The sequence below is a fragment of the Peromyscus maniculatus genome, chromosome 4 (assembly GCF_049852395.1).
Source record: "Peromyscus maniculatus bairdii isolate BWxNUB_F1_BW_parent chromosome 4, HU_Pman_BW_mat_3.1, whole genome shotgun sequence".
NCBI classification, from domain to species: domain Eukaryota; kingdom Metazoa; phylum Chordata; class Mammalia; order Rodentia; family Cricetidae; genus Peromyscus; species Peromyscus maniculatus.
This window is the reverse complement of record NC_134855.1, coordinates 105,371,120-105,384,021: the sequence shown is the minus strand read 5'-3', so window position 1 is coordinate 105,384,021 and position 12,902 is coordinate 105,371,120. Positions and strand designations below refer to the sequence as shown.

Sequence of the window (12,902 nt, the reverse complement as noted above, 5' to 3'; positions counted from 1 at the left end):
CTTTTGAGTCTGAGAGTTCTGTGTCTTTCCTTGTTCAAACAAATTGAGTATTGAGTATTGTATTTGTTTAAGACACTGCCATTATCAGTGAGATCAGATTGGGGCAAATCCAGAATCCTGATGGACTTTTAGGGAAAGTGACTGAAAACGGTGGGGAGGTCAGCTCATAGCTTCCTTTTGTAAAGTTGCTCTGCACTCCCAGAAGCAACAGCAATCTCTGGTGCTTGTAAGACCCTGCCGTCAGCCCAGGCTATTGGTCAATGAGTTTGCAGCCTATGGTCACTAGCTGTACAGACCTGCAGTTTTCCCTTTGTTCTTTCCCCTTTATAGCCCACAGCTACTGCCTCCTATACCCAAAGACAGCTTTTACATCTGACTTCTTTTTATTTATTTGTTTATTTGTTTACATCTGACTGACTTTTTACTTTTCTTACCTTTTTTGGGTGGGGGTGTTGGGGGGGCAGTAAGTGATAAGGCCTGGTTAATGATATTTTTCCCAAACTAGTAACACTTCCACTCTGTCTCGTTGGTTTGCCATGTTTATGCGTGTGAACCCTGACAACTTCCTTGTGGTCCAGCCAGCATGGAGAAGGACGCGTGGAACTCCTAAGAAGCACTTTTATTCTCAGCCCACTGACAGGAAGAGAAATAATGACAAAAGGGAGTTTTAATCTAAGAAGCATTAGATCTAAGATTTGGCCATTGAAGAAATGGCATTTGACATTATGGTTTGTTCCCAAATACATGGGTAGATCAAATTTTTTCTTCTGTAAATATAAATTGGCTATCAAATTGGCTAGTTTCCTGTAGGAAGATAGATGAGAATATGCTAGCTGAAGATTCACCATCTACAGAGTCCCAGAGCTCTTGTAGGTATATTGTTACAGTTATATATTGTTATATTTTATTATATATACTTATATAGTTATATATGTAGTTTTATATATATAGTTATATATCGTTATATATAGTTTTATATATACATAGTTATATATTGTTATGCATAGTTATATATTGTTATATATAGTTATATATTGATATAGTTCAGGGGAGAAAGTAGCAAACTACCATGCATATAAACCCTAATTTCAGTCCTTTATCAGCAGTGACCAAGAGGAGGCTCTTGTCCCCAAAGAACTCTCGGCACTGAAGTCCTGGTATACAATGTGGGCAAAAACCATAATGATACCATTGTCAGGTATAGGTCAGGAGAACCTGGTAACATCTGTTTTAGTAGAACACAGTTGTTTTGGTTATACAACTAGGCCATGGTCTGGATCAAGGAAAAGTCTTGAATGTGGTGATGTTAAGGGTCTGGGGTTGCTCAGAGATTTACCATGACAATAAATAAACTTTAATAAGGAGAGGCTTTTGATTTAAGATACTGGAGTCCATGTGGGGCCAGGACTGCACCTGAGAACATTCCCAAGATGTAGTACCTAGCTATAACAGCCCAGGGCTTATAAAAGCAAAACTCACAAGATGACATATATTTTGTCTACATGTAGGCAGGGTCTAGTTTTCAACATAAATGTCTTGCAGTTGTCCTAGTAATCTTTTTTAATAGAGTAAGCAAGTTTGATTACAAAAGCAGAAATAGCAGTTACTCTTGTGACCTACTATCTTGCTAAAACAGCAAATTTTACAAAATCAGTCAATTTAAGAATAGTTTTCAATGTCTGGAAAGAAGTGGGCTGCTAGGGTGTAGCCTGTATAAGTTAGGGGCTCAAATGTTGGAGGAATTTTTTTTTCTTTTTGATCTCTCAAGCATAATAAGTCTAAACCTTAAATGTAATGTTAACTATCATGTTGACAAAGGCAGAAATGACTATTCAAGGAGTAGGGGCTGAAAAATAGGAGCCAGGACAAGAAAGGGTTACCTTGGCCACTCCAGTGTGGTTAATGGTAGTACAGTTCAGTAACACTTGTTGGAACCTAGCCATTTCTGAGTTGAGGTCATTTGTAGCGTTGAAAATCCATGTTTCCTTACTCAGAACAGCCAGGCACAGCATTTTTAATTACATCATGTAAACTGAGGTAAATCTCTGTCCCTGTTACAGCAGCCCTGTCACCAAGACGACCTAAAGAAGCCCTATCTGGCTCCACTTGCTTTGACTTCATTTTAGTAGTCATTAATTTGGGGAGTGGAGACCACCCCAAATGTATCACTGCTTTGGTGCCTCTCATCTCTGTACATAAGCCTCCACACACAAGCCTTGCAATCCCCAGATAAGACAGTCTTCACTGGCCATAGCTTCCACTTTCCTTCGTTTGCCAGCTTTCCAAATAAATGTGCACGCGCACGTGCGCACGCGCGCGCGCACACACACACACACACACACACACACACACACACACACACACACACACTTATCCCTGAATTACTAGCTTTTTCAAGCAAGGGCAACTGAAATGATCCATGTGAGCTAGTTATTGACAACCACACTAATTAAGCCAATTAAAAGTTTGGGGTTCTGGCCTGGAAAGATGGCTCAGCGGTTAAGAGCACTGGTTGCTCTTTAAATAAAGGTCCTGAGTTCAATTCCCAGCAACCACATGGTAGCTCACAACCATCCATAATGAGATCTGGTGCCCTCTTCTGGCCTGCAGGCACACATGCAGGCAGAACACTGTATACATAATGAATACATTAAAAAAAAAAAAAAAAAGTTTTGAGTCCTTTTGTTAATGGCCAGACAAAGAGTGAGCTTGTGCCTCTGAAGTCTCTTGGTGTCCAAGCTCAGGGGTATAGCTTTTTTTAAAGACAAAACCACAACAACATCAGTGCTGGCGGAGGGGGAGGTTAATGTTACATTACTCAGGGAATCCGGGCCTAGTAATATCTGCTTTCTTTGTAGAGTTCAGCAGTATCTTCCAGACACTACAAACACATGTGGGCCATGGTCCAGGTCACGGACAGTCCTAAAAGCATCACCAACGTGGGTGAGAGGCTGAGAAGTGTCTAGGCAGACACAAAGTTGGAACCTTAGTCATTTCACACGTATCAGTTCCCAGTTACAAGCTTTGGCACAGTGGTTTTATAAAAGTGCCTGCCACCAAGCTGGACTCATATAGATGGTGGAGGGACAACCTACTCCAGCAAGTTGTTTTTTGACCGCCACACGCACTTTGTATCATACCTCCAAATAAATAATAAATAAATAATGTGCTTTTAAAATTAAAAAAAAAAAAAAAGTGAAAGCTTGGTCCAGGCAAACAACCGGTGGGGGATGCATCCAGGCATTTCCCCTTAAAGCGGAAAAATGGGCAGCCTGCACGGGTCAGGGGCGCGATCCTCCAGGATAGAGTCACCCAGAACGAGGGTCCCGCGGCACGCGGTTTGGTGCGCTGAGAGCACGACGCCTGCGTCGAGGGGCGGACTGGAAGCAATGCAGGAACACGTGCATGGGCCGTGTGAAATTGAGAGGGTTTAGCGCTGGTGCTGCATTAGAAGAAGGCGCCCCCGCGAGGTCCTCTGGGAAGCGGCGTGCGGAGTCGAGGCGCTATGTGCAGAGGAATTCTGGGAGTTGTAGTTCAGTTGGGCAGCCAGCTGGCGCGGCTCGGCCCGGGGGTCTCAGGTACCTTTGCAGGCGGTGAGAGGACAGCTTGTCATGGAAGGCCGATCCCGGTCCCCCCCGAGTTTGCGGAGCACGCTGAAGGATCCGGGTGCGCCCTGCCTCTAGCTGCACCCTAGCGGCGTACTCACGCCCTTCCCTGGCGGGCAGCAGGGCGCGGGCGGTTAGACAGCCTCGGTGGAGCCGGGTCCAAGGTGAGGTGCTGTGAGCAAAGCGGAGGTAGCCGGTGGCTTCCAGTTTCTGGGTCCCACACTGGGGTTCTGAGGGAGAGCCAGCTACTCCGTCCATTGGTCGTCTCGATGACGGGCAGCCAGCCCTCCCTAAAACTCACCACTTTGACAATTCGGCTTCTGACACCGACTGGCTTTTGTCTTGGCGGGAACTCTGTAAGGAAAGAGACTAACCCATTTTGGCAGATAGGAAAAGCGGGCATTTGAAAACTCCCAGGTTTTATTTAGAATTCTTTTTGTTTGGGTTTGGGGTTTTAATGGTTTTTGGATTTTAAATGCTTTAGATGTTTCCACACAAATTGCATCTAAAAAGCCAGTGCGTGGTCAAAAAGAATAAAACTAATTCCGTCTTCATTCATCCCTTGAGCCTGCAGAACAACAGAGATGAATCATTAAGTGAGGCACGGGTCTACGCACGGAGATCTTTATTATTCTGACTAAGCAGATGAAAGAGAACTATATATTTGTATAATGTTTTCAGATTCTCATAGCAGAGTTCTACTTTAGTAAGTGCAAAGGTGTACAGGAGGAACCTGAGATAGAAATCCGTATTAGCTGTCTTGTATCGGGGGTGTTACGAGATTGTCCCCTGTATTAACTTTAGGCAAGGTAGCTAGTGCCTGAGGGCTGGACTGATTGCCATGTCTCCTGGTCTCCACTTCTAGGCTCCCTTTCTGAGGATTCCCCTTCTCCCAGTGCTGGAAAACCAAAAGAAAATGGCATAACCAATGTGTTCCCAACTCTTGGGACTCGGGTAAGTCTATAGGTTCTTTTCTTCGCATGCGTATGTTTTCTTCTCTTCTTAAAACTTGCTCTGCCCTATTTGCTAGACCACTAGGGTCATCCTGAGAGATTGAGTAATGAACCTTACAGGAAATGTTCCTCACTTAGAACTTTCCTTCCCATTATTGCTTTTTGGCCATCCACTTTACTGTGCATGTTCTAACCACTCACTACTGTAAATGGCTGTGTGAGATGCAAAGTACTAACAGCCACACACCCTGTTTCATGGTGTTTGCTGAAGCAGGAGACTATAGATACATAAAGTAGACAGCATGAAGGAATGTGGGAGGCCAGCTCCCACCTTTTAAAGGATGCGAGGAGAGGGATAAGAAACTTTTAGGTAGAAAGATAGTGGAGAGGAGAAAGCAACGAGACAATCAGACATGAATCCTAAAGTCTTTTCTATGCATGTGACTTAAGGGAAGAGAATGATGCTGCAACCCAGGAGGCAAGGCTGTCTGCGGAGGAAAACCAAAGTGAGATCTGGTGTGAGTAGCAGTCAGGTGAGATCTGGTGTGAGTAGTGGTCAGGTGAGATCTGGTGTGAGTAGTGGTCAGGTGAGAGCTGGTGTGAGTAGTGGTCAGGTGAGAGCTGGTATGAGTAGTGGTCAGGTGAGACCTGGTGTGAGTAGGAGTCAAATGCCTGAAAGGATGGAGCAGGGGAAAACCCTCGGGAATAGGAAGAAGAGTCAATGTGGGGCCAGGCCCTGCTTATCAGTGCTTTGTGGAAAAGGACAGGAGCATTTGGGGAACTTCATGATTATTTGAGTTTGAGTAAATCCATATTCTGTGGCACATGCAGCAAACATGTTTGTTCATCTATTTATTTATGTAGGTTTTTTTGAGACAGGGTTTCTCTGAGTAGCCCTGGAACTGCCCTAGAACTCCTCTGTAGACCAGGCTGGCCTCGAACTCACAGAGATTAACCTACTTCTGCCTCCCTAGTGCTAGGATTAAAGGTGTGCGCCACCACTGCCTGGCAAGCATGTTGATTTTTAACATATAATGGACTGGGAAAGAAAAACTAAAGAGAGAAGCACTTTCTCCTTTGTGAACTCCCTGTGTTTTAAAAACCATACTGCAAAGAAAGTGTGATACTTTTTGGGCCTCTCCCTGGATACATAGTAAGCAGCTCCACAGTTCTTTAATTCAACAACACAGAAACTAGAAACTCCTTGCCTTCAGGTTTAGAATTGGAAGGTGCTGCCTATAGGTAACAGGAATTCTGATGCAAAATGACAAAAAACCAAACCTGTGGAGCACAAATGTGCCCAAGAGTCTTAATGTGGAAAGGGAAGTGAGAGTCATTTTGTCTACCCTTCCTGTCACCCTCCTCTACCATCAGTGGTTCTTTCTGGGGAGGGGGAGTCTCTGGCTGGAGGCCATTAGTAAGCATTGATGTATTTGTCTTTTCAGGACTTGCTGATCAAGAATATGGCTGAGGCTCTCACCCAGTGGGGAAAGCTGAACCCTCCTCAGGGAGATGTGTCTAAGAAGCGCAGGAATCTGGTGTTGCTGGGTAAGGATGGTGCCCCTCTCCCTGTGAGTTACCTAGCTCAGCACCTTACTGCCTGGGTTTCTAGGAGCTCTGAGGCTCTTTGTTCCAAAGATTCTCAGTCTTTGTAAGGCCTGACAGAGGTCCTGCTTTTTGTTTCTGGTTCCACTTAGACTACTTCTAGAATTATTGTAGCCTATATATTATATACTATAGTAAGTACCCTTTCCTACTCCCTAGGCAAGGAGATCAAGACAAAGCTCTGGTGAAGAAACTCTTAAGAGAATAGGTATTTATTTTTATAGTGAGGTTAAAAAACGAGTGATTTGATGGTTCTGAACTCAAATAAACCCTCTGTTGGCTAGTTTTATGTAAACTCAACACAAGCTAGAGTCATCTGAAAGGAGGGAACCTCAATTGAAAAAATGCTCCCCATAAGATCTGGCTGTAAGGCATTTTCTTAATTAGTGATTGATGAAGGAGGACCCCGCCCACTGTGGATGGGGCCGTCTTTGGGCTGGTGGTCCTGGGTTTTATAAGAAAGCAGGTTGAGCAAGCCATGAGGAACAAGCCAGGAAGCAGCACTCCTCCATGTCCTCTGTGTCAGTTCCTGCCTCCAGGTTCCTGTCCTGTTTGAGTTCCCATCCTGACTTCCTTAGGGGATTAATAGTGATGTGGAAATGTAAGCCAAATAAACCCTTTCTTCCCCAAGTTGCTTTGGTTATGGTGTTTCATCACAGCAATAGTAACCCTTACTAGAACAAATCCCATATTAACTTTTCTACCTTCTTCTTTTTCTTTTTTTTTTTAGATTTATTTATTTATTATGTATACAGAAGAGGGGACCAGACTTCATTACAGATGGTTGTGAGCCACCATGTGGTTGCTGGGAATTGAACTCAGGACCTCTGGAAGAGCAGTCGGTGCCCTTAACCTCTAAGCCATCTCTCCAGCCCCATTTTCTACCTTCTTCTAAGCACTGTTGAAGAAATCCAAAGCTGACCCCTCCCCGTTCCCTTTCTTCTCTCCTCCTTCCCCATTCCCCACATCTTTCCTTAAGACCAGGGAGCCATCAGGGCACTCTTTACCAGACTCCTTTCCTTTCCTTGTGAACAGGGCTTCCAATTTCCAAACCTGATGTGATCTCTCAGTTGGAGCACAGGGAAGAACTAGAGAGGGATGTCTCAAAAGCAGCCAGTCCAGGTGAGTGACTCTTGGAGACAGTGGAAATATAACTCAGATGGTCATGTAAATGCTTGTGGAGGAGCCTGTTGGGATTGCCTCTACCCATGGAAATGCCACACAGGTAGTGCAAAGGCCATCAGGCTGTTAATTATCTCTGCTCCCAGCCTTCTGGGCAAAAAACAAGCTATACATCTTTCCCTTTGAAGAGACAACCCTCTATGTTTAATACTCCTGGTTTCCCTAATGCATATCTATGAGCGCAGAGACCTCTGTGCCTCCTACATTACCTGACTGTTGTTTTTCACATGCTGTTTTATATTTACAGTATAATGATTTTTTTCTGTCTTAGTCAACTGATTATTGGTTGGTTTCTGTGTTTTCCCTATCCAAGCAGAGGTAGCATGGCATCGTGGTTCAGGGTACAGACTTTGAAACCAGTTTTCTGGGTTCACAGCTGATCTTAGGTAATCAGTATTTCTGTGATCTTTAAAGACTGGGTTACCCTCTTTGTGAGTCAAGTGTTCCATCTGTGAAACGACAGCTCTTCACTCACTGTGGTGAGGTTCAAGTGGGATAGAAAGTGTTTAAACAGCACCCCCTATATGCTAAGCAGATGAATGTTATTGATTAACTATAGTATTTTTTAATGATGTCGTGTTACTTCTGTCAAGATGGATTACTACAATAGATTACGAATTTATATTTCTTTGGCCGTATCCCTGTATAATTGAAGAAGCATTGTTTTGCTGGGATCTTCAATGAGTTCCTAACTTTTCCAATGCTATATTTTTCTACATTCTTCCAATGTCTTTATAGTTTTCCTGCCTAAACTTTTTTACTTCTCTTGAATCCTTAACAGAAGACAGGCATGTCTCTTAGTATCCTCCACTAATCACGAGATCTCTACAGATACTCAGAGCTTCGTTTCTTCATTTCCCTGGACATCTATTTGCTTTTGATCTTTTTCTACCTATTTGTCCTTTAAGATTTCAGGCACTTTGCAGAGTGTGGTATGCAGTTTATAACATTTAGAAACATGGCTGAATATTAGATACCATCTTTATTAGCCTATTTTGTGTTGGTATAGCACAATGTTCAAGGATAGGTACTTTGTAAGAAAAGAAATTCCTTTTGACAGTTCTGGAAAATGAAGAGCTTTGTGTCACATCTTAATGGCCCTGGTCAGAGCTTCCGTGTCTGCATGACAATGTGGCAGAGAAACAGAAAGGAAACTGGTCATGTGCAGAAGGGACCAGGTATATAGGGTAGTCTCATTTTATAACAGCCCATTCCTGCAAGAATTAATTCACTCCTCAAAATACCCTTCCAAAATTATTGCCCCCTCATCTAATACATATCACTAGTCCTCACTTCTTAAAGGTTCTACCACCCACCACTGCTGCACTAGTTATCAAGTTAGCACATGAACCTTTGGGGCCACATTCAAACTGTATCCAAATGATAACACTTAGAAGCCTGGGCGGATTTACAGCTATTTTTAGCAATGAAACTCCCCCCTTGAACTCTTCTCAGTACATCAGGATTTTGACACAGCTACCCTGACATGCTGGGAACCAATCTGAGCAAATGGAACTGTGACCTGCTCTGCACACACTGCTCTTTTTCTTTCAAAAAATGTGATTCTGTTTTGTTCTTTGTATTTTTTCTGGTTGGGGATGATAGTAAGCAATCAGAGTTTATCATGTGTTTTCTAACTACTAAGCTTTATAATCATTTGAATTGGTAGAGCCATACAACATTGAATACTAGCTTCTAGAATTTGTGTCTTATTTTGAAACAGTGACAACCAGTGTGTGTGTGTGTGTGTGTGTGTGTGTGTGTGTGTGTGTGTAAGAGGACTGATTTCGAAAGATTAGTTTTTAGTTACAATTAGGACATGAGAGCATGGGAAGAGATTAGAGCAAGAAGGGAGGCTAAAGGTGGTCTTTCTTCAGGTAAGCGGTGAAGGGCTCTGTGGGTACAGTGAGTCTGTGGGTACAGTGAGTCTGTGGGTACAGTGAGTCTGGGGGTATAATGAGTCTGTGGGTACAATGAGTCTGTGGGTACAGTGAGTCTGTGGGTACAATGAGTCTGTGGGTACAGTGAGTCTGTGGGTACAGTGAGTCTGTGGGTACAATGAGTCTGGGGGTACAATGAGTCTGGGGTACAATGAGTCTGGGGGTACAATGAGTCTGGGGGTACAATGAGTGAGTCCCTAGAGGCTTTTTCTTATCTCATCCATGTGCCCTCCAGACCCTGTTTTATTTGTGTGTCATTTCAAGCCGCCACTGCTTGGCCTGGTTCTGTTACTGTTCCTCATGCCCTACCTTGCTGACTAACACAGTGTTGACTGGCTTCTCACCCCTTCCCTTTTCGCAGCATCTTTTCCCAGTCAGCCATTTCTTCATGTCCTTTCAACAGTGCAAGACTCTGAGGACTTTGCAGTTTATGTTTTCTGCAAGCATTTTTGGTTTGTCTTATTATTTCTCTTTGTATGTAATTTGTTTCTTTCAGAGTGGGAAACAGTGCCAGAAAGCAAGAAGCTAACTCAAGAGAAGCATTTTTCTGAAGAGGAATCATCCCCTGGAGTGTTACTAGAGAGTTTTCCAGAGGAAGGATCCAGGGACTGTGAAGACTCTTTAGAAAACCAGTGGGAAAACCATGAAAAACACCCAATATGAGAGCTGGTCCCTCAGAAGAGACTTTCTGTGAAGAGAAGCCTCCAATGTGATGAAATTATGAGAAATTTTAGTCAGTGGTCATTACTTGTTCAACACCAAGGAGAGAGACTTCATAATTGTGGTTCACTTAAGAACTTTAAAAATTCAGCTATGATTAAACAGGGGGAAACCTGGGCAGGAAAGAAACCTTGGAAATGTAACGAGTGTGAGAAAGCCTTCAGTTACTACTCGGCCTTCGTCTTGCATCAGAGAATTCACACAGGAGAAAAGCCCTATGAATGCCATGAATGTGGTAAAGCATTTAGCCAGAGCATACACCTTACTCTACACCAGAGAATTCATACTGGAGAGAAGCCCTATGAGTGCCATGAATGTGGGAAGGCCTTCAGTCACCGCTCAGCCCTTATTCGGCATCACATAATTCACACTGGAGAGAAACCCTATGAATGCAATGAATGTGGGAAGGCCTTTAACCAGAGCTCATACCTCACTCAACACCAGCGAATTCATACTGGAGAGAAACCTTATGAATGTAATGAATGTGGGAAGGCCTTCAGCCAAAGCACGTTCCTAACCCAGCATCAGGTCATTCACACTGGAGAGAAACCTTACAAGTGTAACGAATGTGGCAGAGCTTTCAGTGATCGTTCAGGCCTTATTCAGCACCAGAGAGCTCATACTGGAGAGAGGCCTTATGAGTGTAATGAATGTGGGAAGGCCTTCGGCTACTGTTCAGCCTTGACGCAGCATCAAAGAACTCACACTGGGGAGAAGCCCTACAAGTGCAGTGACTGCACCAAAGCCTTCGGTGACCGCTCAGCCCTTATTCGTCATCAGAGAACACACACTGGAGAGAAGCCTTACCAATGCAAGGACTGTGGAAAAGCTTTCAGCCAGAGCTCATCTCTTATGAAACACCAGAAAACTCACACTGGAGAAAAACCCTATATGTGTAAAGAATGTGGGAAAGCTTTTAGCCAGAGCTCATCTCTTTCTCAACATCAGAAAACTCATGCTGGAGGGAAAAACAAGGCATATGGACAAGCCTTCAGTGAGCATTCAGTCTTTGGCCAACAAAAGAGAATCCATACTGGATAAGTGTATGACATTCAAAGTGAATTTTTTTTTTGAGCATTTACCATATGTTATGAGGGCTACAAAGAAATGTAAGATGATTATCTTATAAGTTATTGAGGCATCTGCTGATGTGGGACATAACTCACTTAGGCTATGAAAGGAGGTTTTAAATTTTTTTTAAAGTTATTCTTTTTTAATAATTTATTTGTAGTTTATGTACATTGGTGTTTTGCCCACATGTAGGTCTGTGTGAGGGCATCGGATCCCCTGGAACAGGAGTTACAGGCAGTGGTAAGCTGCCATGTAAGTTGGGGGTTAGACCTGGGTCCTTTGGAAAAGCAGCTGGTGCTCTTAACTGCTGAGTCTTCCCTCCAGCCCCGAGGTTTACATTTTTAAAATAATTCCTGGATGGAAGACACCAAAAGGAAATTCTCTTCTAACGTCCTGATGCGTGCGTGCGTTGCCACATGCTTGAGAGTAGGATATAGCATCGTGGAAAGAAGACATCTTACTCGTGCTAGATAGTCTCTGAACACTGAGGAAATAAGTTCTAAGGAAACACGTGGGCATTTTAGCAACAGAAATAAAAGACTGAGAATTCACAGTGAGCGTGCCTAGGATCCGGAATGGTAGAACCGTTGTCCTTCAGCCTAAAGCACACGAACACGGAAGAAGTAGATGGAAAGGTCAGGGGAAAGAGTTGAGGGGTGAGGGGTGCGGTAACTTAGTGTTGACAGCCAGAAGAAAATAGTCGACTTGACGGCTGCTCTGTTCAGAGCTCACGTGAGGGCAGCTTCCCCCTAAAGCTGAGGAATATTGGCATGGAGGCCTGCTTCTGTGCTTTTGTCTTTCTGTCTAGCTTTTAAGATGTATACTTGGAATCATTTTATCCCAAGGCTGAAAACTTACAGCTTAGTTAGTTTACGAAAGAGACCTTTGATATGTTCAGTGTGTTTTAAACTATCTGAGTTACCTGAGAATGTTTATTTATAAAGATTTACCTCAACTATAAGTAGCTTGTACCTTGCATTTTTTTAATGCCATAGAAAATGTAGATTTGCACTGACATTGCATTGACTGTGAGAGCCTTGGGAAGACGGATATGCTTGCCTTTCTCTATTATACTCTTGGACTAGTGGCAGGTGACTTTGAACATGCACGTTTTTAATTGAAAAGGTGAAGGTTAGTATTGGAAACATCATTTGAAAGTGGCTATTTTACTTTCGGGTTTCCCTGTGCTGTGTCTCGGTGTGGATTACTGTTTTGTAGTTGTTGGGCTGCTTCAATCCATAGGTTTAGAAACTTTACCAAACATGGAGATTTTTCAGCCTGGTGCCATTTCTTCAAAATTACATTTTTTAGCCCACTACCCTACCTGGTCTCCATTTCTGGATTTGGATGGCAGAACCGTTAGCTCTGGTTGTAGTCTCACAAGTTTCTGAGACTGTTCGTTTTTTTTAATTCATTTTTTTCTATTAGTCTCCTTGATCTGCTGAAACAAAATCTCATAGATTAGGTAGTCCAAGGACGGTGTCTCCCAGAGTTCTGGAGTGTGAAGAGTCTAAGATTAGGATGCCATCTGACTCCATTTCCTGCCAGACTTCTGACTCACAGGCAATTGTCTTTCCTTTTTGGTTTTATAAGGATCTTATGTTGCATGTAGTCCAGGCTGGCTTCAGATTCTCTATGTAGCTAAAGATGGTCCCCATCCTCCTGCATCCCCTCCCCACATGCTGGTATTGTAGGCCTGCACCATCTTGTCTTCTTGATGAATTCTGACTCTCTCTCTTGGTTTGTTTTTGTTTTTTGAGACAGGGTTTCTCTGTGTAACTCTGACTGCCCTGGAACTTGCTTTGCAGACTAGATTGGCCTTGAAC

At 43.4% G+C, this 12,902-nt stretch overlaps 1 protein-coding gene across 1 annotated transcript; it reads left to right on the top strand.

Annotated features, from left to right (window-relative positions):
* The first annotated feature begins 3,529 nt into the window (after positions 1 to 3,529).
* Znf892 (zinc finger protein 892) lies at positions 3,530 to 11,179 on the top strand. The gene is given in 4 exon segments (XM_042276193.2): positions 3,530 to 3,769; positions 4,471 to 4,559; positions 6,004 to 6,106; positions 9,782 to 11,179. Coding segments are annotated over 2 exon segments (1,350 nt in total). The 5' UTR covers positions 3,530 to 3,769; positions 4,471 to 4,559; positions 6,004 to 6,021; the 3' UTR covers positions 11,047 to 11,179.
* Positions 11,180 to 12,902: the final 1,723 nt, after the last annotated feature.